The sequence below is a fragment of the Juglans regia genome, chromosome 10 (assembly GCF_001411555.2).
Source record: "Juglans regia cultivar Chandler chromosome 10, Walnut 2.0, whole genome shotgun sequence".
NCBI lineage: Eukaryota > Viridiplantae > Streptophyta > Magnoliopsida > Fagales > Juglandaceae > Juglans > Juglans regia.
The window spans coordinates 36,835,505-36,862,441 of record NC_049910.1 but is presented as its reverse complement, the minus strand read 5'-3'; the positions used below and the strand labels follow the sequence as shown (position 1 = coordinate 36,862,441).

At 35.3% G+C, this 26,937-nt stretch overlaps 2 protein-coding genes across 2 annotated transcripts in view; both read left to right on the top strand.

Moving 5' to 3' along the window:
• Positions 1–26,937, top strand: part of LOC109019056 (vesicle-associated protein 1-3-like) — a 122,232-nt gene that overhangs the window by 52,538 nt on the left and 42,757 nt on the right. The window lies entirely within an intron of this gene.
• LOC108989330 (receptor-like protein 43) lies at positions 1,384–6,884 on the top strand. The gene is made up of 5 exons (XM_035695269.1): positions 1,384–2,515; positions 3,386–3,483; positions 3,569–3,634; positions 5,903–6,107; positions 6,761–6,884. Exons 1-5 carry the CDS (start codon positions 1,384–1,386, stop codon positions 6,787–6,789), a joined length of 1,530 nt encoding a protein of 509 aa, XP_035551162.1. The 3' UTR covers positions 6,790–6,884.

The window sequence follows — 26,937 nt, the reverse complement described above, 5'->3', positions numbered from 1 at the left end:
CTTCATATTCATGCGCCTGCTTTTCCCTTTGATCCCATGCCTCCTTCTCTGCTTACTCCCTCTCTCTGTCTTATAATCTGCCTCCACTTTGCCATCCAGAAGAGAGGGTAGCTCTGTTGCAATTCAAGGATAGTTTTATCATACAAAACAATTCTTATTGTGAATACAGTACTGAGGGGGACTATCCTGCTGAGGTTGCGTCATGGAGAATAGATAGAAACAATACCAATTGTTGTGCTTGGGATGGGGTTGAATGCAACCAAGATACGGGTCATGTCATCACCCTCTACCTTGAGAGCAGTTGTCTCTATGGTTCTATCACCTCCAACAGTAGTCTCTTCCGCCTTCTTCATCTTCAAAACCTTACTCTTGCTTTTAATGACTTCAATCACTCCCAAATCCCATCTGAGATTGGTAATCTTTCAAGCCTAACACATCTCGACCTTTCCTACTCCCAGTTTTCAGGACAAATCCCCTCTGAAATTCAATCCCTATCCAAGTTGTCTTATCTTCGGCTGTCTTCTTCTTCTGATGATTATAATGATTTGTATACCGAAAGTCTGACAAGTTTAGTGCAAAATTTAACCAACCTTGAAGATCTTGAGTTTTATAGTATCAACATATCCTCCACTGTACCTGAAAGCCTGGAAAATTTATCTTCTTTACAGAGTCTATATTTGTTCAACTGCGGACTGTATGGGCAATTCCCAACCAGAATATTTCACCTACCACACCTACGGGAGCTAGATGTTTCATACAATGAAGATCTCACTGGTCATTTGCCCGAATTTCACACAAAATCTCCTCTCAGAGTCTTTATTTCTTACCGGCACAAATTTCTCTGGTAATCTACCTACTTCAATTGGAAACCTTAATTCCTTAGTTGACTTCTCAATTGGCAATTGTAATTTTTCAGGAACCATCCCAAATTCGTTCAGTAACCTTACCCAACTCACTTACCTAGACCTTTCAGAAAACTCATTCAACGATTTGTCGTGGCTCACCAGAGCTAGTTCAAACGACATTCTTCCACAATTTCAAACTTTACAATTGGCTCATCTCAACTTAACCAAGTTCCCAAATATATTACGAAACCAAAGTAAATTGGACACCCTAAATCTAGCAGGCAACAATCTCCGAGGCTTGATACCCAAATGGATGCATAATGTAAGTAGAGAATCTCTTCAAGATTTCACCCTTTCTGACAACTTTCTCACTGGCATTGAAAATTCTCCGGCAATTATCTCATGGCCAAATCTAAAATATTTTTACCTTGATAATAACATGATGCATGGATCGCTCCCAATTCCACCACCATCCCTAAGGTTTTATTTGGTCAGCAATAATTCATTCACTGGAAGGATTTCACCATTTATTTGCAATATGAGTTCACTTGAAGTGCTTGATTTGTCCCATAACAATTTGAGTGGCTTGATTCATCCATGTATGGGCAACTTGAGTCAATCTTTGAAAGCGCTAGTACTACGAAGCAACAACTTCGGCAACACCATCCCAAAAACATGGGCAAAAGGATGCAGCTTAAAGATGATTGACTTAAGTCAAAACCAGTTACAGGGTCATTTGCCAAGATCTTTGGCCAACTGTACTAAGCTTGAGTATCTTCGCGTTAGCCGCAATCAAATCAATGATACTGATCCCTCTTGGTTGGGAACTCTTCAACATTTGAAGATTCTTGATCTCCATTCAAATGGCTTCCACGGTGCAATAAGGAGTCCGGAAACAAATTACACATTCCCCAATTTGTGTATCCTTGACCTCTCTCACAACCATTTGTCTGGGAATCTGCCTGCGGGATACTTCGCACAATGGGATGCCATGAAGTCCATTGGTGCAAACAATTTACAATACATGGGTGACTGGGTCTACTATGCAATTATAATAACGATAAAAGGTGTGGAGTTGGAGTATAAGAAGATCCAAGATGGCCTCACAGTCATAGATTTCTCATGCAATACATTTGAAGGAGATATTCCTGAAATACTTGGGAATCTAGCAGGACTTCGTGTGCTGAACCTTTCCAATAATGCTTTCACTGGTCATATCCCATCATCCTTTGGGAACTTGACACAGCTAGAATCATTAGACCTTTCTCAAAACAAGTTGTTCAAAGAGATACCTCTTGAATTAGTCCAGCTCAATTTCCTTTCAAAATTTAATGTGTCACATAATTGCCTCACTGGACCTATACCACAGGGGCAACAGTTTGGAATATTCCCAAATACTTCATTCGATGATAATCGAGGACTGTGTGGATGGCCATTGTCCAAACTCTGTGTAGATTCAGACATTTCAACACCTCCACCTTCAACCTTTGAAGAGAATCAGGGTCCAAAATTGTTCTTTGAATTTGGTTGGAAAGTAGTTGTGATGGGATATGGATGTGGATTCATATTTGGAGTTGTTATCAGGCACATTGTGACAACCAGAAAGCAAGATTGGCTCATCAAGATTTTTGGCAAGAAGAAACACCAAACTCGAATAAGCCGGGTGAATCGTAGGAAGTAGTAAATGAAACATAGTCATGTAATATGTTTTAAAAAAGATACAAATGTATCATTTATGCTTTCTAGCATTATTGTATCTTATTGAATGGAATTGGCGGTCAATCTACACAAAGCTCAACATTGTTACATATTTGCTTTATCCAAAAGTTCATGTTCTCCAAGTAGAAGTTTTTCTATTATCAGATAATCTGGAAGGATAAGTTAGATACTAAACCCTAAATTACATGAAAGGAAGTTACACAATGCCTTTTAGTTATTGCATTGGCAATGTATTGCAATCTATTGGAATATTCATTAGTAAATTAAGATTCTGCAAGGGTAGTATTGTTCATTTTAGACTAGCAATAGGGTCTATGTTTTAAGAGCCATCCAAAGAGAAAGAGCTAATTTTTAATAGGGTCTAATTTAATTTAAACCATTCTTTTATAAATATTATAGATCATTATAACCTAAAAAACTTAATCCCCAATTAATGTGTCAAAGCCGACTTTTTGAGTCCAATGCCATTAATTTGTTGGATTTCATAAAGTGATCTTTTTCCTCACCGTGAGTGGCACGTTTCTACCATATAGATGCTATCAAGAATTTTCCAAGTAGTTTCCTCTTCTTTCCTAATGATTTTCACAATCAAAGGAGGAAGGACGACCATTTGATAGGCAAATTGTATTTAATTATTATTGCATCTTAGGTCTCTGGGACACGGCTGGTATAATTTCTTGGATGCCTATGATCGCGCATTTAGCTTCATCACTTAATAGATTAAGACCATTGAGCTACAGAGGGGCAGATGTCTTTATATTAGCTTTCTCATTAGTAGTGGCATTCATCTTTTGATTGTTATGTTGACTAAATAAATTCAGTAATTAATGTGGTTTATAATGCACAAATAGATCTCCGTGATGATGATAAGCACTATTTGGCCGATCACCCTGGATTGATGCCTGTGACAACTGCACAGGTGTGCTTTTTTCCCCATTAGTTGCTCTCTACACCTTGATGGCAATGTTTGGTTCCATTCATGGTAATGGTTTTCATATAATCAGGGTGTGGAACTCTCTAAACAGATTGGTGCTACATATTATATACAATGCAGCTCAAGAACTCAGCAGGTACGAATGAACAAGCATTTCTTAAGATGTAAGTAGTGCAGCAGTGCATTTTTGGCTTCAAATAAAAAATGTGGCATGCTTATTCAATTGTAATCACTTCTATTGACTAAAGATACAAAGGGAATTGACCAAAATCCCCACAGAGTTGTAAGTTGTGTGATTCTATAAACTTTATTTGGAGATGCAGCTTTTAGAATTCAGAAATTCTAAAAACTTGGGTCTTCTTCTTTTTTTGTTGACACGTGATGGCAATGTTGAATTGAAGAAACAGAATTCGTGTTCTTTACAATTGACCTATAAAACAGATAAATAAGTGGCATTCAAGGTAGTTTCCTTCTGAATTTTCATCACTTTGTTTATTTTATCTGGTTTATCCATGATATACCATCGAGTCATTATGTTTAGTTTACTTCCTGCTATTGATTAGGTTAAAACAACCAACCCCAAAAAATATTGTGTCAGTCCCAATGTTGGTGTCCTTCTGCCTCGAACCACATGCAATGTTACCGATAAATACTCACTTGTATTTTTGTTTAAATACTTACTTGTAACTTAATCTTATAGCTAGGTTCTAAGAGTTGTAACTTGTCTCTATCCATCTGATTTTGTTGGCATGTATTCTGGAAATTACAATGCAAGCTCCAAAAGAGGCACCCCCTGATTTGCAGTGCAAGGACAAATTTCTACTTCAAAGTGTTGTTGCACTGGATGGTGCAACCACAAAAGACATTACCCAGGAAATGGTGTGATGGCTTCCTCGCTCCCCTTCTTTATGGCTGTTCTGTGTTTTGCATTTTTTCTTTCATGGACTCAGATGAAGTGTGCTGGTTTTTTAGTTTAACAAAGAGGATGGTCAGGTTGTGGAAGAGTTTAAGGGTCATTTACATTCCTGCAAATCCCCCATCACCTGTCCCTGAAGAATCTGAAGAAGGTTCTCCTCCCAGATCATCAAGGCTTGAGAATGGGCATCAAAATCGGTTATTTTTTGATGCTGTAAGTGTTTTCGTTCTGCCTTATTGAAATTTATTCCTTTTGTTTCCCTTTACATTTTTTTCAAAAATATTCCAAAAGTTTTGCTGGAGACACTGACAGCCAATTTGGTTTTCTTTTGGTTTGGTATGTTTTTATATGTTGTAAACTTAGGTATCAAGATCTTTAGAGGAGCCTAAAGAGAAGTCTTCAGAGGTGAAATGCCCCTCTACCCTCTTGTGACAAATTCTTGACATACTTAATGACTACTGTACAGTTCATTCTAATAGTTTATGAGTGTTTTTGTTTTTAACGCTTCAGTTTATATTTTCATTTCTCCATGGTTGGTTGTCACTTAATTGGTATTTCCAATATATATATAACCATTTGTTGATAGCTATCATTCTCCAGGGCAGATATGTTGTCTGCTTGATACTTTCTCGGGTTCATTGTAGAATGTCCTTAGATGTTGAACTTAGGACCTAGCAGGTGGGTGTTGGAACCTTCACCCATCTATTGCAATTGATTTAGTGACATTTTAGTAAAAGAGTTGTTATTGTGGTTAGGAGCTATTCTAGGAAACTATACTTCTTCAACCAAGCTCTTTTTATCTTAATTGTGCTGGGAAAGGCATCTCCTGTGAAATATTGAAGGTGGTAGCCCGGTCTATCTCTCTGGGTGTCATCCACTTCATGGGATATTTTTAGCTATGTGAAGATCCTATTTCACTTAGCTAAAAATAAGCATTTTATATGATAAATCTTTAGTTATGGCTGCAGATTTAAGAGCTTTTAACATTAGAAGCAAGTGAAAACAGAGGGAATCAATGCTTGCTGCAGTAAGCATTTTATACCTTTTAGATCTACTTTTTATACTTCAGCCTCGCTAATTTCCTTTAGTTTTCATCATCATCACTTTATTTGTTAGCCATGATAGAACAAGAGACATTAGAAGCTTATAGTTTCACCAAATGGTAGTGGGAAACATCAAAGGAAAACATAAAACTCATCTGCATACTTGTCACATGCATACCTTCATTTCCGCTTGATCTTCTATGATCTTTACTTGTCCTCTATTCTAGTCACTTGTCACTTGTAGAACTATGATTTAGGCCACCATGAGAAGTGGAATAAGTCACCATACGCCACCTCACAGTCCCCTATTTTAGCAATCCAAATGGTGTTCATTTCATGCCATCTCTCTGGTAAGCAGCTTAATTTGTTCTTAAATTTAGCAGTCTGATTTTTGTCACATGATGCAATTCATACTTCATTGAAGCAACTGTTTCTTTTAATGCAGAGGTTTTTTTATGTTTGTGAGGATGATGTTATTGTGCGTAGTCCAAGAGATGTGGATCAAGAAAATGGAAGAAATGAGGGTGAGAGTTCAGGACAGAGTTGTATTTTACCACTGCATGTAATTTCTGAGCATAAAAAAGTTATGAGCAATTCAGTACTAGCAGAGAATGCTCTATCTCGTTCGCTTTCGTTGGTGACGGGGACAGGTGAGCCACTTTTAAAACCTTGGGACTTTGATATTATTGTTGTTGCTCTTCTTCTTCTGTTGCTGTTCATAATATATACCTGCAGTTAATTAATTGGTCACAAACATCATCATAATTAACTAATGAATCATGATCATTCCTTATGTAGCTTGCAAGTTTAGTTGTCTTCTTCTGTCATTATTTTGGTGGCCATTGTCACTTAAACATCCATCGCGTGGAATGCCAAGAATTTGAATAAAGAACAAAATAAAAACAAAAATTAGAGCCATACACTATATATTTCGCTTTTTACACAACAGTCAACTACCAGAGCCATACACTACAGGTTTTGCATATATATTTGCCTGTACTGATCAATGACCAAGCTAGTTTGCATATTTGCTTTATCCAAATCTACAAGTTTGTACTAGATCTTTGTGCATGGCTAGAATATTTACTTTGTTACATACATTGTATATAGAGTTCTGGTGCTTCTCTACACTCAAATGAAGTTTATATGGTTTTTCCTCACTAGGAGAAATGAGAGAATCAAGGCACTCAACTAAATTTTGTAGATCAGAATTTTAACATTGACATTCTTTAAAGGTTTTATTTCTTTTCAATGGCCCAAGATATGCTAACCTTATTAATTAGATATGATGTTTTATATGCAGGTGTCGGACAATATTATATATTAGAATAAATGTGTGAACCTAGTTGGCAATGTTCAGAGTTATTCTTTGGTGAAAGTTTTCTAAATCATGCATGATGGTGAATGCAATCATTTCTGTTAGCAAGTAGCTAGATGTGGATGATGCTAAACTGAATTTCCAACTCGATCTTATCCTCATGATCAATCCTAAACTTCTAGTCATGCTGTGTTCAAGATTGAAACAGAGCAAGAGAAAGGTATTTTAGTTTGGCTCATATATATGCACTGTTATTCATCATATATATGCACTGGTATTGTGCATGAATTGGGGCAAAATATCGGGAGAAAACAGTGGACAAGAGAAGGAAAGGAAAATAAGTTTTTGTGTATATTTCTCCTTAAAGAAAAATCAATGTATTGATTTGAAGTTTGAAAAAGTTGTATTGATTTTTGTGTTTTATTTTGAAGTTTATAAAATTTATATTGATTTGTGTTCGAGTAATGATTAGGTAATAATTAAATGAAAAAATTGAAAATTTCAGTGTTTTATACTAGAGTGATGTTTCGCAAGAACATTATGAAAGATTTTGATCATTCTTAATCTCATCTCATTTACCAAACGCACCTCTACCATAATACAGGGATACACTTTAACAGCGACTATCTTGTGACTGTAAAAATTCCCCGGGAATACTTATTAGCGGCGATTTTCAGGTTTTTCCCGACGATTTAATGTCGTCACAAAAATCCATTTTTCTTGTAGGGAATACAAATCAAAGAGAAACAGAGACTTTTGTTATTAAGAGAGAGAAATCTACCTAAAAATCTTCAAGTCTTCTATATATCACACTCAATCAAGAATTAACTTGATGCAGAAATATTGTTAATTTGATGGGCAAATTGTATTTCATTATTATTGTTAATTTGTACTCTGTTTTATACATATATATATATATATATAGAAAGACTACAAAGTACATCACCATTTCATTTTTATCCTACTATGATGAGGTTGTATTTCCGATCAACCTTTATTTATTTATTTTTTAAAATAATAGAGAGTGTCAAACTTATAAAAAAATATATAAGGAAATTAAGATAATAGAAAGTGTGGTTGCAAACATCATTACAATCTAATATTGATGATTCTTGATCTACATGGTAATCTAGCTAGGACAAGCAGGATGAGAGGACATGATTCTTGATCCGACACTAAGCATGCATTTAATAGTTCATGATTTAGTACAGAACTTGAGGAATTAAACACTTACCACTTGTATATGATGCTAGTGGGAAGAAAGTTTTTATTAAATTGGATCAATAGATAAGAGACTGAGGTGGGAAAGAGGAGGTAGAAAAATTCCTAATTAATTCTTAATCTCCATTCATTTTGAGTGTGTGATTTGCATGTATAGTCATTCTATTTCTGGTAATAAACATTTAACTCCAAAACCTGCAAGCAAGTACTTCCAATGAACATATATGCCAGCATAGTAAGCCTAAATATATATAGAACACGTATGTAACATCAGCCAGTTGCCTTGCCATTAAGGCAACTGGATATTGAGAGTCTATAACATCTGCAGGACTAGAGATATTCACTTTTACAAGATGAAAAAAAAAACAATTCCCAATGCAGGCCAAATGCAATATGTCCAGATAATTACAAAAACTTGAATCTTTTCGTACATTATACCTGCACAAGTACTTGAATCTTTTGAACCAACCTTTTCTAGTTAAGCTCATATTTCACCTTACTTCCATTTGTGATCTCAACAACCTGTATCATTCCAATTAGTAATACAACAAACAGATACATTAGAAACTGTGCCTGAAGAAAACGAGTTTCAATTTAAAAGTTGAAAATTCTTGCTAGATAAGAGAAAGTACTGGAAATTTAAGAAGGCTGAGAAAAGTTGGCAGCTGGGAAATGGAGTCTAATAGATGTTGAGAATAATTTGCAAGGAAAAGGGGTGATGGTCACAAAATTAGCCTGCAGCACTAATGTTTTACCCACTGGGATGAAAGGGAACGCTGCTGGATTGGGTTGCAAGGGAATGACCATAAAAAAGGTGTAACTGCTTTGATAATTCTTATTGGACAAGTGATATTTGCATGCGGGGAAAGAGTTAGAGATTCATAAAGAAACAGAAATTAGTGCTAAGATGGTGATCTTAACTACATGCTAAAAATCTCACTTGAACATTCTTTTAGCATGTTACCACCCAAAAAATAAAAAAACAAAGTCAATATGTTTATTCCCTGCAGACAAAGTTTTATGGAACAGAATTAGTACCTTTAAGTTTATATGAACACTGAATATAGTTGGTTTATACATACCAATCTCGAGATCATGCCAAGGGTGTGCAGCAACTGATCTGCTTCACAAAGATGAAAGGATTCTCTCATTCAATCGGGGAACTGAACGTTGAGCATGATTTTCTTTAGCTTCAATTTCATGTGCATCGTCACTCATCTCTAATAAGATGCAGAAAAAAGTGTCACATGGAACGAAGCTGTGGATTCAAAAACTCTGGTTCTTAAATCAGGATGACAAATATGAGAATTAGTTATTTCAGTTGCAGGAGGTGGCAATGCCATAATCCTTACGCAGTCTGATATTGTTGCAGCCAAGATTATATACAAATCACTCTAGACGCAAATGACATTCAGATCAAATACACTTACTTTTTGTGAAAATAGAATGTAAGGTGATATCGTGGATCAAGAGCCCATTACAAAACATGTGTTTCTTCCAAATTTTCAAGAGTACTCAAATATAAACAATAGCCAATTCCAAACTCAGTGCAAAAATAAAACTTAACATTAGAATACAAAACATGTCACTTTGGCTGAAATATTGCAAATACAAAATCTGTCCAGTTGTAGTATCTAACCAAAAGAAAGTCCATCAAATTTATTTGGTAACCGAGAACTCACTTTACATGAAACTTGCATGCGCTTTATGAGTATTATGAAATACTAATGATATAAATGTAGTCCTTGGCAAATTGAAATACAGCGTACTCAACTCAACTAAGCTTTAATCCCAAATATAGGAGTCTTAAAACCACATAGAAGAGGATCCTGTTAACTCCACAGCAAAGAAGTAAAAGTGCTTCCTATATATTAGCATCTTGTTTGTCATATATTTTTCTTTGCATCAAATTATCTTATCACTTTTCTTAAATCCATGCATAAACTCTTGTTGAACCTAATCTCTCCAAATAAATTAAATGCCGTTTCATTGTTGGAAGTAAATAATAAACTGTATAACAACCTCAACCTCAAATTATAAACATTTTAGAAAAATCGGTGAATTAATTAAGGCTGACCTTTAGCATGTCCCCTTCACTAAATGCCCTCCGCATTCCATAAACTGCGCCAAAATCCATGCCGTGATTGGATCAAGGCTCACAAACAGTTCTTCCAAGTATGCTCAAAGTTGAAGCAAGTGATTCCTCTTGATTGAATGAAATGATAACACCACCCCAAGTAATGAGTACTCTAGCTAGGTGTCTCTCATGTATACTACTTGTGTAAGGGGGTTGCACCATTGCACTTTAATAAAATCTTCTTACTTGAAAAATAAATAAAGGGAAACTCAGTAACATAATGTGTTTAGAGAAGTTCTTTTTAGTGACTAACAGAGTGTCTTGAGGCTATTGGAAATTGGATCAGTTTATCATGTTTCCATGAGATTCTATGTCTTCTCCCTCTAATTCTAAAATTTGTTTAGAGAAGTTCTGGGAAAATATTTTAATCAAAAGAGTACAAAACTAAGTTACAAACAGAACAAAGGACAAAGGTTAAACCACACTATACCTTCCACATCAGGTTCTTTGGATGAGTAACTGATGGTTAGCAACATGAGGAGTACTAGCCAGCATATGGTTAGCTTTAGAGGATGCCAGCTTAAAACATTTCCAAACATGCAACAGTCCTCAATTTCCAAGGAGTATTCACTTGGTGACCTCCTGCCCAGTTTCTGGAACTCTACATAAAGGAAAATAAAGCACCAAGGAATACATTGTCAAATACTATTTGTCTGGAAATGCAAAATAACACATCATCCATTATTCTCTTTGTCCAACAATACATGAGAGTTTTAAAATGGCATGCCTTTTGATAAAAGAATAAAAATCTTCTTAAATTGCTAATAACACCATATATGTATGTTTTACCTATGGCTCATGTCTGCCACTTGATCTTGTGCATTTTAGGAACATGCTTATTTTGTTTCATTAACATGCAAGTCCTTTATAAATTCATCTATATTATAGGGCAGAGGGACTCGGAGTGTATAAAATTCACCATTCGTATAATAACAAAATGACAACAAAACAAAAGGCAAAGATCAGCATCTAATTGAATTGAATGCATTACATGTTGACTTTGAACCTATTTGCTTTACATGTTGATTTTCAAATTGCCTCTCCTAATTAATCATGTACATTTGTTGGCTTTCAAAGTCTTTTTCCTCACCGTGAGTGGCAATTTTCTACCACAGATGCTATCAAGTAATATGATCCTCTTCTTTTGTAATGATTTTTACAGTCAATTAGGGAGGAAGGATCATGACCATTTGATGGGAAAATTGTATTTCAGTATTATTGCTTTGTACTCTCTCTTTTTTTATAGAAAGATTCTGACGTTGAGCAGAATTGAAATTAATTCTGGCGGCTAGTTTGCATATTTGCTTTATCCAAATCTACAAGTTTCTACTATCTATTCGTGGCTAGAATATAGAGTTCTGGTGCTTCTTTACACTCAAATGAAGTTTATTAGGTTTTTCCTCACTAGGAGAATCAAGGCATTTTTTGGCATGTAACTTTAACTTTAGTTTGTGATTCTTTATGCCATTTTTTTTTTAAATACTTACTTGTAACTTAATCTTATAGCTAGGTTCTAAGAGTTGTAACTTGTCTCTATCCATCTAAGTTTGTTGGCATGTATTCTGGAAGTTACAATGCAAGCTCCAAAAGAGGCAACCCCTGATTTGCAGTGGAATGGACAAATTTCTACTTCAAAGTGTTGTTGCACTGGATGGTGCAACCACAAAAGACATTTCCTAGGAAATGGTGTGATGGCTTCCCCGCTCCCCTTCTTTATGGCTGTTCTGTGTTTTGAGTTTTTTCTTTCATGGACTCAGACGAAGTGTGCTGGTTTTTTAGATTAACAAAGAGGATGGTAAGGTTGTGGAAGAATTTAAGTTAAGGGTCATTTAAATTCCTGCAAATCCCCCATCACCTGTCCCTGAAGAATCTGAAGAAGGTTCTCCTCCCAGATCATCAGTGCTTGAGAATGGGCATCAAAATCGGTTATTGTTTGATGCTGTAAGTGTTTTCATTCTGCCTTATTGAAATCTATTCCTTTTGTTTCCCTTTACATTTTTTTTCAAAAATATTCCAAAAGTTTTGATGGGGACACTGACAGCCAATTTGGTTTTTCTTTTGGTTTGGTATGTTTTTATATGTTGTAAACTTAGGTACCAAGATCTTTAGAGGACCCTAAAGAGAAGTCTTCAGAGGTGAAATGCCTCTCTACCCTCTTGTGACAAATTCTTTCAATCATTTCAGTTAGCAAGTAGCTAGATGTGGATGATGCTAAACTGAATTTCCAACTCGATCTTATCCTCATGATCGATCCTAAACTTCTAGTCATGCTGTGTTCAAGATTGAAACAGAGCAAGAGAAAGGTATTTTAGTTTGGCTCATATATATGCACTGTTATTCATCATATATATGCACTGGTATCGTGTATGAATTGGGGCAAAATATCGGGAGAAAAAAGAGGACAAGACAAGGAAAGGAAAATAAGATTTTGTGTATATTTCTCCTTAAAGAAAAATCAATATATTGATTTGAAGTTTGAAAAAGTTGTATTGATTTTTTGTTTTATTTTGAAATTTACAAAATTTATATTGATTTGTGTTTAGATAATGATTAGGTAATAATTAGATGAAAAAGATAAAAATTTCAATGTCTTATATTAGAGTGATGTTTCCCAAGAAAATTATGAAAGATTTTGATCATTCTTCATCTCATCTCATTTACCGAACGCACCTCTGCCACAATACAGTGACACACTTTAACAGCTGCCATCTTATGAGTGAAAAACTTTCCAGGAAATACTTATTTGTGGTGATTTTCAGGTTTTTCCCGGCGATTTTCAGGTTGCCACAAAAACCTATTTTTCTTGTAGTGAATAAAAATCAAAAGAGAAATATAGACATTTGTTATTAAGAGAGAGAAGTCTACCTAAAAATCTTCCAGTCTTCTATATATCACACTCAATCAAGAATTAATAGTCTTGATATAATTTGAGTCTACCATAATATATAGTCATACACGTAAGAAACGAAGAGTGATGGTTTGAACGTATGGTATGGGTTTAAATATCCTTTTAGTACATGGTATGCCAAAATTGAATGCATTTACATGGTGCTGTAAATGCATTCAATTTTCAAAGTGAAAGAAAGAAATGGTTTAATTTGAACCTATTTGCTTTACATGTTGCTTTTCAAATTGCCTCTCCTAAATGTGCATGATGTGGGGTACGAAGACTGATGGTTCTTGCCTATTAATTTGTTGGCTTTCAAAGTCTTTTTCCTCACCGTGAGTGGCAATTTTCTACCACAGATGCTATCAAGAAAGTCTAGCAATAAGTTGATATGCTGGGTAGAGCCCACCCATTATAAATTCAAGTCTTCTATATATTTATCACATTGATTTTCAGACTGCCTCTGAATGTAATGTACATGATGTGGCCCTGCGGGGGTATGAAAAAAATTTCTCGAAATCACCTCTCAACAGCCCAATCATTTTCCTTATTTTTTAATCTCGCAAGAATAGAAAAATTAGAAAAAAAAAATATAAATTTCAAGCAAACAAGTTTGAGTTAAGGGGCTCTCAATTATTTTAAAAAGCATTGCAGTTGAAAAAAACAGAGCCATACACTATTTTGGTAGCTTTCAACTCTATTTGTCTTCTCCTGTCATTATTTTGGTGGCCATTGTCACTTAAACATCCATCGCTTGGAATGCCAAGAATTTGAATAAAGAGCAATATAAACAAAAATTAGAGCCATACCCTATATATTTCGTTTTTTCATCTATATATATATATATATATATTAATTTTACAACAAGGATTGCAATCTCATCCAACATCGCAATTAATTGTCACCACATATATATTAAGCCATCGGCTCCGCCCCTGAATTCCTCTGTTTGTGTAGGTCCATGGTAATGCCTTAATAGCAGTTAGTGTTCAATGGATAAAAGTTCTTTAGTGTCCTTTACTTCAGTGGCAACTGCAGTGTGTGCCTATTAAGAATCGTGCGGCAAACTATTTGCTTTGAGGAACTGTTTTAGCTTGTAATGTGGTTTTTCATTATCCATAAGCATCCTAGAACAAATCGATGTGCTGTGCTAAGCAAAATTTCTTGTTGGCTGGAATTAGTTGTGCAATGGCATTCTCTAGTATTGTCCATGGTTTTGGTGAGTGAAGTTTTGCGTAATTGTTTGTATGTATTTAGTATGTTTTTCATGTGGGCATTTCACTTGTTGACGGCAGTCATACATAATGGTTATTAGATAGAGAAATCCCATAAACTACCATGAATCTTGTCAGTTGGCAGTAGGTGAATAGATTGGTCTGTGGTAGTTTATCCTCTAGTAGTTTTCGCCATAGCAGCTGCATATCATATCGCTTGCTTCCTTCCTTCCTTGCCCGATAAAAATAGATTACTGAAAATATTTCTACTTCTTTATTCTACATAAAAAATAGCTTATCTATGACTTTTCTGTTTTTTTAAGAGGCTTTTAATTCCTATTGGAATGCTGATGTTACAGTAAGGAGGATGCTGGGATGAAAACTGCAAGGGTAAGAGATGAGTAAGAAATTCCGGACAGACAACAACATGCTGATACTGAAGTTCAAAAGAATCTGGAAGAGAATCTTCAACAGCTTATAAATCGAGATGACAGGTATGTGGTTTGTTGGTGTACTTGTTTGGTTGATGCTTTTTTAAAGATAGAGCCTTTTCCCTTTTAATATATTCATTTGAATAGTATATTCTTTTTAGCCTATGGCTTGTATATCTTTTGCCATCTTCTTCTGTGTGTTCCTTAGATTTGAAAATGTACTTTTTGAAATGAATTGAAAAGGAAACGATAAATCAATTTTACTTATTTTCTATCATTTGTTTTGTAATGAATCAGTAGGGGGATATCAATGGCCATCTTCTTTTGCTTATTAAATTGACAAAAAGAAAGCTACATCTTCTACCCAACATAAACATGAACTCACTCTGTATACCAAAATGGGACCTCCATATATGACTAAAAACAACATTAAATGATAACAAAGTTAAGAACCGTATACAATAAGGTTCAAATTTGGTTGAGGGGAAATGCACTAGTTTTTGAAAAGAAGTTATTTGGTCCTGATGTGATTTTCATGCAGGCAAAAGGAAGCTTAGAAGAGTTCCAACAAGCTCAGGTCCATCCTGCAAGTGTGGTTGAGGGCAATGCAGTAGTGAGAAGGGAAGCCAGATGGAAGGCACCAAGGGAGAGCTTTGTCAAAGCCAAATGGGATGCATGGTCAGTTGATAGAAGATATTAAAAGGGCTCTTTACAGTAGACCAGATTGGATGGCACAACATAAATATAGGGAAAGTAACAAAGTTGCTGTTTTTTCTTGCAAAGTTTTCTTTTACTGTAAAGGAGAAAAGAGTTTGGATAGAAAGTGGTTCAGTAGAAATGCATAGTGTTGTATTACAGGATAAACTCTGTATTGGTTGATTCTTAAATGGAAAGTTTGGGTTTATTTTTTTTAAAAAAAAAAAAAATTAAAGCCATGATACCAAAACTTGAGACTGCAAAGCAAAACAGAATAGCCAAAAATCCCATATAAAGGCCATCTAAACTAACAATGTAAATGGGTGTTTGCGACACTAGAAGATATTAACTTTCACAAAGTGTTTGTGCAGCATATTACAAACCATATAAATAAGATAGTTAGTTCAGTTAAGATTGCTAGTCCAGCTGTGACTAAAAGCAACATTCACAAAGTGTTTGGGCAGCATATTGCAAACCATATAAACAAGATAGCTAGTTTAGTTAAGATAACTAGTCCAGCTGTGAGTAAAAGCACAGAAAGCTTCATTGACATTAAGATATTTACAGTTTTAAGCGGAAATTACGCACTTGCAATCAACTGATCACATTCTTTGAGTAAATTGGGGAATCTTGAGTCTCAAGGGGCAAAAGATGCACAACGCTGCTTTTGCTGGAATCAAGATGTGCATCCATAAACTGGAGAATATATTTTGATAATACATATTTCTTCAATTAGTGATAAAAAAATTAATTACTATTTCGTATTGCTCGGTTCATGCTGCTACCTCGTGATGTGATATTGTGTTTCAACATATGCAACACAAGATGATTATAAAGCACAATCTTCTTCTCTTTGGTTTCTTTTATAATTTAAACATTGTTTTCTTCAACAGTAGACCATATTCATGAAACAAAAGAAATGAAACTAATTGATTCTCTGCTTTCGGTTTTGTCGGCAATGACATCATCTCCATTCATTTACTTCCGTTCTTTGGGTAAAGGTTTTCCTAAAAAACTGTACAAGTGAAGTTCTAAACTACAGCCTTAACAACTGTATAGAATCAAAAAATATCCAACCCTCTCCTTTCTTTTACTCTGCTCTCTCTCCTTTCTTTCTTAATTAACACAGTTGATTAAGCTGCAAATAACCATTGATTAAATTCTGTTGTCGTTGGGTGTCCCCGGCCCATATGCAGCTGATCCAACGATGGCTAGCAAAATCTTCCTCTGATCATTTGAAAACCGTTTGAAGGCGTATTAGGGGGATGAGAAAGCACAAACAAGCAAAGGCAGCAGCATTGTACACGTCTTGTGGATGCACTTTGGCATCAACGTTTAGCTTGATCTAGATAGATCATGAGGATACTCGTGCCTATGATTTCTGATTCATGCAGTTTTGATCGTATTTCTAATGGGAATGTTGATCTTGAGTAGATCATAAAGGGTGGCCCTTTAAGTTAATTAGTTATATCCAAATGCATCCACCACATATATATAATCTACTCATCCAAATTTACGGAATGCATACCTTCATTTCAGCTTGATCTTCTATGATCTTTACTTGTCCTCTATTCTAGTCACTTGTCACTTGTAGAACTATGATTTAGGCCACCATGAGAAGTGGAATAAGTCACCATACGCCACCTCACAGTCCCCTGTTTTAGCAATCCGAATGGTGTTCATTTCATGCCATCTCTCTGGTAAGCAGCTTAATTTGTTCTTAAATTTAGCAGTCTGATTTTTGTCACATGATGCAATTCATACTTCATTGAAGCAACTGTTTCTTTGAATGCAGAGGTTGTTTAGATGTTTGTGAGGATGATGTTATTGTGCGTAGTCCAAGAGCTGTGGAGCTGTATAGATGGGTTTTGTGGAGCTGTATAGATGCTTGAATTACGTTTTGTATTGTTTCAATTTTCTTGCTTTTAACTCAGCCCTATATGCAATCAAAGATGCTATCAAGCTTTTAATACTACAATACTCATCTGGTACACGTCTTGTGGATGTACTTTGGCATCAACGATTAGCTTGATCGAGATAGATCACGAGGATACTCGTGCCTATGATTTCTGATTCATGCAGTGTTGATCGTATTTCTAATGGGAATGTTGATCTTGAGTAGATCATAAAGGGTGGCCCTTTAAGTTCATTAGTTATATCCTTATGCATCCACCGCATATATATAATCTACTCATCCAAATTTACGGAATTCATGGTTTTTTTTTTTTTTTGATAAAACAAATTGCATTTGTTAATAACAAACATTATAATTTTGACTTGAAACATTCATTACAAGCCAACTACAACATTAATGACTCTCCAGTACACAATTGTGACTCACATGGTCAAGTCCATGCTGCAAATCTCTATCAGACCACCTGAGAGATAGCACAACTCTATCCATGACAGAGTTAAACAAACCTCATATCACCTCTTGAATTGGTTTGTTCTTAAGATCTCTATAAATGCAATCATCAAGTGTAATTTTTGTATTGCAAAACTGCAACAACAGTAGTGCCAATCTTTGTGCTTGTGGTTATAAGAACAAAGACGATTACAATTACACAATGAGTTACAAAAGCAACACTCTACTCACAAATCTCAACTCTCCCTCTCTAGGGCCTTCTTCTCTCACTTGTGCTCCAAAATGCCGTTCTACCTCTCCCTCTCTCAATCTGATAGTTTCTGTAATATATAATTACATATACATATATAGGTCATGGCGTGAGAAACCCAAACATAATAATGAGGTTAGAATTAGCAACGACAACAGACATGATTAGCTATGAAGCTCTGCATGTGTCTTTGGCCAAACTAATTATTAATGCTTGTTTAAAAAGGACTCATTCTCAAAGTAATGCTGCAAAGACAACTACAAAAGACCAATACCTGAACTGAAGGATAGAAAGATAAAATATTAATTGAAATTGCAAAAGACATATTGTATCGTATGACCCCTTCTTCTTTGTAATAAAGTCATCCACGCAAGAGAAAATTAAAATAGAGACGGTTTGAGCGTATCGTTGAATATATACCGTCACTAAAGGTTAGGAAATCGCCGCAAATGACTCGATATCTGAGTTCTGCCGTGCAAAAAAATCTTCCAAATCTGGTCAGCTTCTTGGTGTACTCCCTACTATTATCACTTGGCGGTTATGGTGGAGAAGGTGTAAAGCTAGAATGGAAGGAACTCAGGAATCAGTAGTCAATTTGGCAATCTTTAAAATTTTGGTTGTCCTGGGTGGGTTTAAAGTTGAGAGGGAAAGGGGTTCTGAGTAAAAGAGATGAGGAGTTGCTTCTTTTTTTTAAATCTTCCAGTCCATCGCACTAGGAGGATCACAGAGCATATTGTGAAATGGGAAAGGCCACAAGAGGGATGGTATAAATTAAATGTGGATGGTTGCTCACTAGGGAATCCAGATGCTGCAGGGGTTGGGGGACTTATAAGAGATCATCATGGAAAATATACGGGTGGTTTTTGCTATGCCTATCGGCTACCAATCTAATAATTATGCAGAAGCCATGGGGCTGCTACATTGTCTGAGGCATGCTAGAGATTTGGGTGTTGATGCAATTGAGAATGAGATGGATTTGGCTGTAGTTATTGACTGGATTAAAAAAAGGAGATGCGGCTTCTTGTATATGGAGGATTACTGGGAGGAGATCATATGTTATTTCGATGAAATCATCTGCATAGTTAAACACTGCTACAGAGAATCAAATGCTGCTGCGGATTACATGGCAAAAATGGGAGATAAAGGGGATTTGGTTATTACATACTCTGCTACACAATTGCCGTCGCTGATGCGAGGAATGGTAAGACTGGATAAGCTTGGCCTGCCGTATTTGAGGAGGAAGTAAGATGAGGTTGTTTAGCTTGCTCTGTTTTTTGGTCCTTGTAAAGTTTTTATGTTCTACTATAAGTAGTTTGCTCTGTGTTTTATGTCCTTGTCACACAGGTTGCTCTGTTTTCTTATTGATTATTTGTAAATCCCAAATGTCTGGATTGTTACCACGGTTTTTCTCCGCCACAAGTGAGGATTTTTTTAAATAAAATTGAGAGGGTGTCACTCATGGACATGTGATCCCTATCTCTACATTAAAAAAAAAAAAAAGAGTATAAATGATTGTATTCATCAAAGAAGAGTGATGACAGATGAGAATAGCAGTATCAAAAAAAAAAGAGTATAAATGATTGTATTCATCAAAGAAGAGTGATGACAGATGAGAATAGCAGTATCCGACTAAGCATGCATTTAATAGTCCATGTTTTAGTACAGAACTTGAGGAATTAAACACTTACCACTTGTATATGATGCTGGTGGGAAGAAAGTTTTTATTAAATTGGATTAATAGATAAGAGACTGAGGTGGGAAAGAAGAGGTAGAAAAATTCCTAATTAATTCCTTATCTGCATTCATTTTGAGTGTGTGATTTGCATGTATAGTCATTTTATTTCTGGTAATAAACATTTAACTCAAAAAACTGCAAGCAAGTGCTTCCAATGAACATATATGCCAGCATAGTAAGCCTAAATATATATAGACCTAAACAGATCTGATCAACACGTATGTAACATCAGCCAGTTGCCTTGCCATTAAGGCAACTGGATATTGAGAGTCTATAACATCTGCAGGACTAGAGATATTCACTTTTACAAGATGAAAAAAAAAACAATTCCCAATGCAGGCCAAATGCAATATGTCCAGATAATTACAAAAACTTGAATCTTTTAGTACATTATACCTGCACAAGTACTTGAATCTTTTGAACCAACCTTTTCTAGTTAAGCTCATATTTCACCTTACTTCCATTTGTGATCTCAACAACCTGTATCATTCCAATTAGTAATACAACAAACAGATACATTAGAAACTGTGCCTGAAGAAAACGAGTTTCAATTTAAAAGTTGAAAATTCTTGCTAGATAAGAGAAAGTACTGGAAATTTAAGAAGGCTGAGAAAAGTTGGCAGCTGGGAAATGGAGTCTAATAGATGTTGAGAATAATTTGCAAGGAAAAGGGGTGATGGTCACAAAATTAGCCTGCAGCACTAATGTTTTACCCACTGGGATGAAAGGGAACGCTGCTGGATTGGGTTGCAAGGGAATGACCATTAAAAAGGTGTAACTGCTTTGATAATTCTTATTGGACAAGTGATATTTGCATGCGGGGAAAGAGTTAGAGATTCATAAAGAAACAGAAATTAGTGCTAAGATGGTGATCATAACTACATGCTAAAAATCTCACTTGAACATTCTTTTAGCATGTTACCACCCAAAAAATAAAAAAACAAAGTCAATATGTTTATTCCCTGCAGACAAAGTTTTATGGAACAGAATTAGTACCTTTAAGTTTATATGAACACTGAATATAGTTGGTTTATACATACCAATCTCAAGATCATGCCAAGGGTGTGCAGCAAATGATCTCCTTCACAAAGTTGAAAGGATTCTCTCATTCAGTCGGGGAACTGAACGTTGAGCATGATTTTCTTTAGCTTCAATTTCATGTGCCTCGTCACTCATCTCTAATAAGATGCAGAAAAAAGTGTCACATGGAAAGCTTGATAAAATATTAAAACTAACGAAGCTGTGGATTCAAAAACTCTGGTTCTTAAATCAGGATGACAAATATGAGAATTAGTTATTTCAGTTGCAGGAGGTGGCAATGCCATAATCCTTATGCAGTCTGATATTGTTGCAGCCAAGATTATATACAAATCACTCTAGAAGCAAATGACATTCAGATCAAATACACTTAGTTTTTGTGAAAATAGAATGTAAGGTGATATCGTGGATCAAGAGCCCATCACAAAACAAGTTTTTCTTCCAAAGTTTCAAGAGTACTCAAATATAAACAATAGCCATTTTCAAACTCAGTGCAAAAATAAAATTTAACATTAGAATACAAAACATGTAACATTCAAACTTAGTGCAAATACAAAACTTATAGATGCCATTTTCAAACTCAGTGCTGCAAATATAAAACAATAGAGAACGTAAATCCAACCCACCATACATGCTATTTTCAAACTTAACATTAGAATACAAAGCATGTCACTTTGGCTGAAATATTGCAAATACAAAATCTGTCCAGTTGTAGTATTTAACCAAAAGAAAATCCATCAAATTTATTTGGTAACCGAGAACTCACTTTACATGAAACTTGCATGCGTTTTATGAGTATTATGAAATACTAATGATATAAATGTGGTCCTTGGCAAATTGAAATACAGCATACTCAACTCAATTAAGCTTTAATCCCAAATATATGAGTATCCTGTTAACTCCACAGCAAAGAACTAAAAGTGCTTCCTATATATTAGCATATCCTGTGTCATATATTCTTCTTTGCATCAAATTATCTTATCACTTTTCTTAAATCCATGCATAAACTCTTGTTGAACCTAATCTCTCCAAATAAATTAATGCCGTTTCATTGTTGGAAGCAAATAATAAACTGTATAACAACCTCAACCTCAAATTATAAACATTTTAGAAAAATCGGTGAATTAATTAAGGCTAACCTTTAGCATGTCCCCCTCACTAAATGCCCTCCGCATTCCATAAACTGCACCAAAATCCATGCCGTGATTGGATCAAGGCTCACAAACAGTTTTTCCAAGTATGCTCAAATTTGAAGTAAGTGATTCCTCTTGATTGAATGAAATGATAACACCACCCCAAGTAATGAGTACTCTAGCTAGGTGTCTCTCATGTATACTACTTGTGTATGGGGGTTGCACCATTGCACTTTAATAAAATCTTCTTACTTGAAAAATAAATAAAGGGAAACTCAGTAACATAATGTGTTTAGAGAAGTTCTTTTTAGTGACTAACAGGTGTCTTGAGGCTATTGGAAGTTGGACCAGTTTATCATGTTTTCATGAGATTCTATGTCTTCTCCCTCTAATTCTAAAATGTGTTTAGAGAAGTTCTGGGAAAATATGTTAATCAATATAGTACAAAACTAAGTTACAAACAGAACAAAGGACAGGTTAATCCACACTATACCTTCCACATCAGGTTCTTTGGATGAGTAATTGATGGTTAGCAACATGAGGAGTACTAGCCAGCATATGGTTAGCTTTAGAGGTTGCCAGCTTAAAACGTTTCCAAACATGCAACAGTCCTCAATTTCCGAGGAGTATTCACTTGGTGACCTCCTGCCCAGTTTCTGGAACTCTACATAAAGGAAATTAAAGCACCAAGGAATACATTGTTAAATACTATTTGTCTGGAAATGCAAAATAACACATCATCCATGAGAGTTTTAAAATGGCATGCCTTTTGATAAAAGAATAAAAATCTTCTTAAATTGCTAATAACACCATATATGTATGTATTACCTATGGCTCATGTCTGCCACTTGATCTTGTGCATTTTAGGAACATGCTTATTTTGTTTCATTAACATGCAAGTCCTTTATAAATTCACCTATATTATAGGGCAGAGGGACTCTGAGTGTATAAAATTCACCATCTGTATAATAATAAAATGACAACAAAGCAAAAGGCAAAGATCAGCATCCAATTGAATTGAATGCATTACACGTTGCATTCAAATTTCAAAGTGAAAGAAGGAAATGGTTTGAACCTTTTTGGTTTACTATTCAATTATAATAACGATAAAAGGCGTGGAGTTGGAGTATAAGAAGATCCAAGATGGCTTCACAGTCATAGATTTCTCATGCAACAGATTTGAAGGAGATATTCCAGAAAAACTGGGGAATCTAGAAGGACTTCATGCCCTGAACCTTTCCAATAATGCTTTCACTGGTCATATCCCATCATCCTTTGCAAACTTGACACAGCTAGAATCATTAAACCTTTCTCAAAACAAGTTGTTTGGAGAGATACCTCCTGAATTAGTCCAGCTCAATTTCCTTTCAAAATTTAATGAGTCACATAATTGCCTCACTGGATCTATACCACAGGGGCAACAGTTTGGAACATTTTCAAATACTTCATTCAAAGATAATCGAGGACTGTGTGGAAAGCCGTTGTCCAAAATCTGTGGAGATTCTGACATTTCAACACCTCCACCTTCAACCTTTGAAGAGAATCAAGGTCCAAAATTGTACTTTGAATTTGGTTGGAAAGTAGTTGTGATGGGATATGGATGTGGATTCGTATTTGGAGTTGTTATCGGGCACATTGTGAGAACCAGAAAGCAAGATTGGCTCATCAAGATTTTTGGCAAGAAGCAACACCAAACTCGAATAAGCCGGGTGAATCGTAAATGAAACATAGTCATGTAATATGTTCTCAAAATGATACAAATGTAGCATTTATGCTTTCTAGCATTATTGTATCTTATTGGATGGTATTGGCAGTCAATCTACATAAAGCTCAACATTTTTGCATATTTGCTTTATCCAAAAGTTCATGTTCTCCAAGTAGAAGTTTTTCTATTATCAGATAATCTGGAAGGATAAGTTAGATACTAAACCCTCAATTACATGTTGTAAACTTAGGTATCAAGATCTTTAGAGGACCCTAAAGAGAATTCTTCAGAGGTGAAATGCCTCTCCACCCTCTTGTGACAAATTCTTGTCATACTTAATGACTATTGTACAGTTCATTCTAATAGTTTACGAGTGTTTTTGTTTAATTCTGTAAACGCTTCAGTTTATATTTTCCTTTCTCCATGGTTGGTTGTCACTTAATTGATATTGCCAATATATATATATATATATATATATAACCATTTGTTGATAGCTATCATTCTCCCGGGCAGACATGTTGTCTGCTTGATACTTTCTCGAGGTTCATTGCAGAATGTCCTTGGATGTTGAGACAAAGTGGCAAGAAGCTAGCATTATAAAGGTAGTAAATGGTGGTACATACTAGGTGTCCTTATATTATTAATAAGACATTTATGTCTTCTAATTTCATCTTAGTCATAGGGTTTTGACAACCTCATGCGAAGGGAAAATTGTGATGATTGCTGATTGTGACTACCATTTAACATTGCATTTGTGACTGGTCCAGCATAAACAGAAATTTTGCTTTTGAGCTTAGGACCTAGCAGGTGGGTGTTGGAACCTTCACCCATCTATTGCAATTGATTTGGTGACATTTTAGAAAAAGAGTTGTTATTGTGGTTAGGAGCTATTCTAGGAAACTATACTTGTTCAACCAGGCTCTTTTTATCTTAATTGTGCTGGGAAAGGCATCTCCTGTGAAATATTGAAGGTGGTTGCCCGGTCTGTCTCTCTGGGTGTCATCCACCTCATGGGATATTTTTAGCTAAGTGAAGATCCTATTTCACTTAGCTAAAAATAAGCATTTTATATGATAAATATTTAGTTATAGCTGCAGATTTAAGAGCTTTTAACATTAGAAGCAAGCGAAAACAGAGGGAATCAATGCTTGCTGCAGTAAGCATTTTATACCTTTTAGATCTACTCGTTATACTTCAGCCTCGCTAATTAACTTTAGTTTTCATCATCATCACTTTATTTGTTAGCCATGATAGAACAAGAGACATTAGAAGCTTATATTTTCACCAAATGGTAGTGGGAAACATCAAAGGAAAACATAAAACTCAGCTGCATACTTGTCACATGCATACCTTCATTTCAGCTTGATATTCTGTGATCTTTACTTGTCCTCTATTCTAGTCACTTGTCACTTGGCTGATTCATAAATGGAAAGTTTGGGTTTGATTTTACAAAAAAAAAATAAAAATAAATTAAAGCCATGATACCAAAACTTGAGACTGCAAAGCAAAACAGAATAGCCAAAAATCCCATATAAAGGCCATCTAAACTAACAATGTAAATGGGTGTTTGCAACACTAGAAGAGATTAATTGAAAAAGCCCCAAAGGCATTCACAAATTGAAAAATCCATGTAAACACAAAAGAATTTGAAGCAACATTTTCCCAAGAAAAGAATAACAAGACAAGGAATTGGATGTTTGCGACGCTAGAAGATATTAACTTTCACAAAGTGTTTGGGCAGCATATTGCAAACCATATAAATAAGATAGCTAGTTCAGTTAAGATTGTTAGTCCGGCTGTGACTAAAAGCAACATTCACAAAGTGTTTGGGCAGCATATTGCAAACCATATAAACAAGATAGCTAGTTTAGTTAAGATAACTGATCACATTCTTTGAGTAAATTGGTGAATCTTGAGTCTCCAGGGGCAAAAGATGCACAACGCTGCTTTTGCTGGAATCAAGATGTGCATCCATAAACTGGAGAATATATTTTGATTTCCCACATATATTTTGATAATACATATTTCTTCAATTGGAACATGTTTCTTACTGCAATTTGGACTTTGAAGTCTGAAGACATCTGGAAAGTTCTCTGAAGGCATTGTGGCACCAGCAAGCAGGAAGGAATAGCCTAAACCATTGCTTGAAGCCCTGCTGAGAACGGAACATGTCTGATCATAGCTTCCTGCAGGAACATTGTTTATCAGTTCATAGCACTCAGTGACTTTGCCTTGCGAATTTTCTCCCAGCTGGGGATTCCAAATTTTTATCAAAGCTTTTCACTCAGTGACTTTGCTCTTCTTTTCCACCACTCATTGAATAGAATTTTGATGGATGTATGTTTCTGCATTGTAATTTTAGATTCAAATTGTTAAAATGCGTCGCAATGAGTGGGTGGAGAATGCTAATCGGTGTGACGTTGCTAGATTTCTTGAGATGTTTGAAGAACGTTAACATAAAATGGTAAGCCAATTAATACATAACCACTAGATTACACTAGACTATAACTTGCAAGTTTCAGTACCCGACGTCTGAGGTAATTGTTTAGCATGCAACATTCAGCCAAGATACTATGTTTTGTTGGCAGGAAAGAACCTCCTTGTTTTATTAGTTAATTTTCTAATAAAATTAACTAATATATATTGTTGGGAGAAGAGAATCTCCATGTTTTATTAGTTAATTTTCTGTTTTCTTAAGGCTGCAGCTAATTTAAGTTTCTATCAACAATTTGGCTTCTTGAACATATATTTCAGACTACATGGTTGCAAAATGATGATTCATGATTTCCAACTTGAAGGGAATATATATGCCAATTAATGCACTGACCTAGCTAGCTAGGGGAAGTTTCAAAGTACAAGCTGAAAGATGACCCACATAAATATATCAAAACACAAGCTTTCCTGTCATTTATCATGTTAGGCTCGATCCCAAGTAGTTCAATTAATTATATGATAAAAAGTTAGGTATGAGTTGTTTCAGAATAAGTTAGTGGATCCATGATCAAAAACTAGTGAAAAACTTGCCCTTGGTATGTGTATGTGTATATGCTAGTACATGTGTATCTTGTGGGGATGGCTTCTAAAAGTATAACTGAGATGTGTCTACTCATATTAGGCACACCCATGGTTTAAAGGATCACAATGGGACAGATTATATCAGATGGAAGCAGCTTTTATTCCTGATGTCAAGGATGAGTTAGGTACTCAGAACTTTGAGAAGTTTGAAGAGGTGAGAATAATGGTTCTGTTGAATTTTATCATAATGGTTTGAAGGATGAGTTGAATTTTATCATTAGGTTTTGTTGAGTTTTATCAGAGCAGTGCAATTTGCATACCTTGGTGACACTTGT

Bases quoted from the DNA above. Each gene is read 5' to 3' on its own strand.
- LOC108989330 (XM_035695269.1), top strand. From the start codon at position 1,384: ATGAGTTCACTTGAAGTGCTTGATTTGTCCCATAACAATTTGAGTGGC. The intron at 3,635-5,902 runs GTACGAATGAAC...CTTTTAATGCAG, and splicing joins GCAGCTCAAGAACTCAGCAG to AGGTTTTTTTATGTTTGTGA. The intron at 6,108-6,760 runs GTGAGCCACTTT...TTTTATATGCAG, and splicing joins TTCGTTGGTGACGGGGACAG to GTGTCGGACAATATTATATA.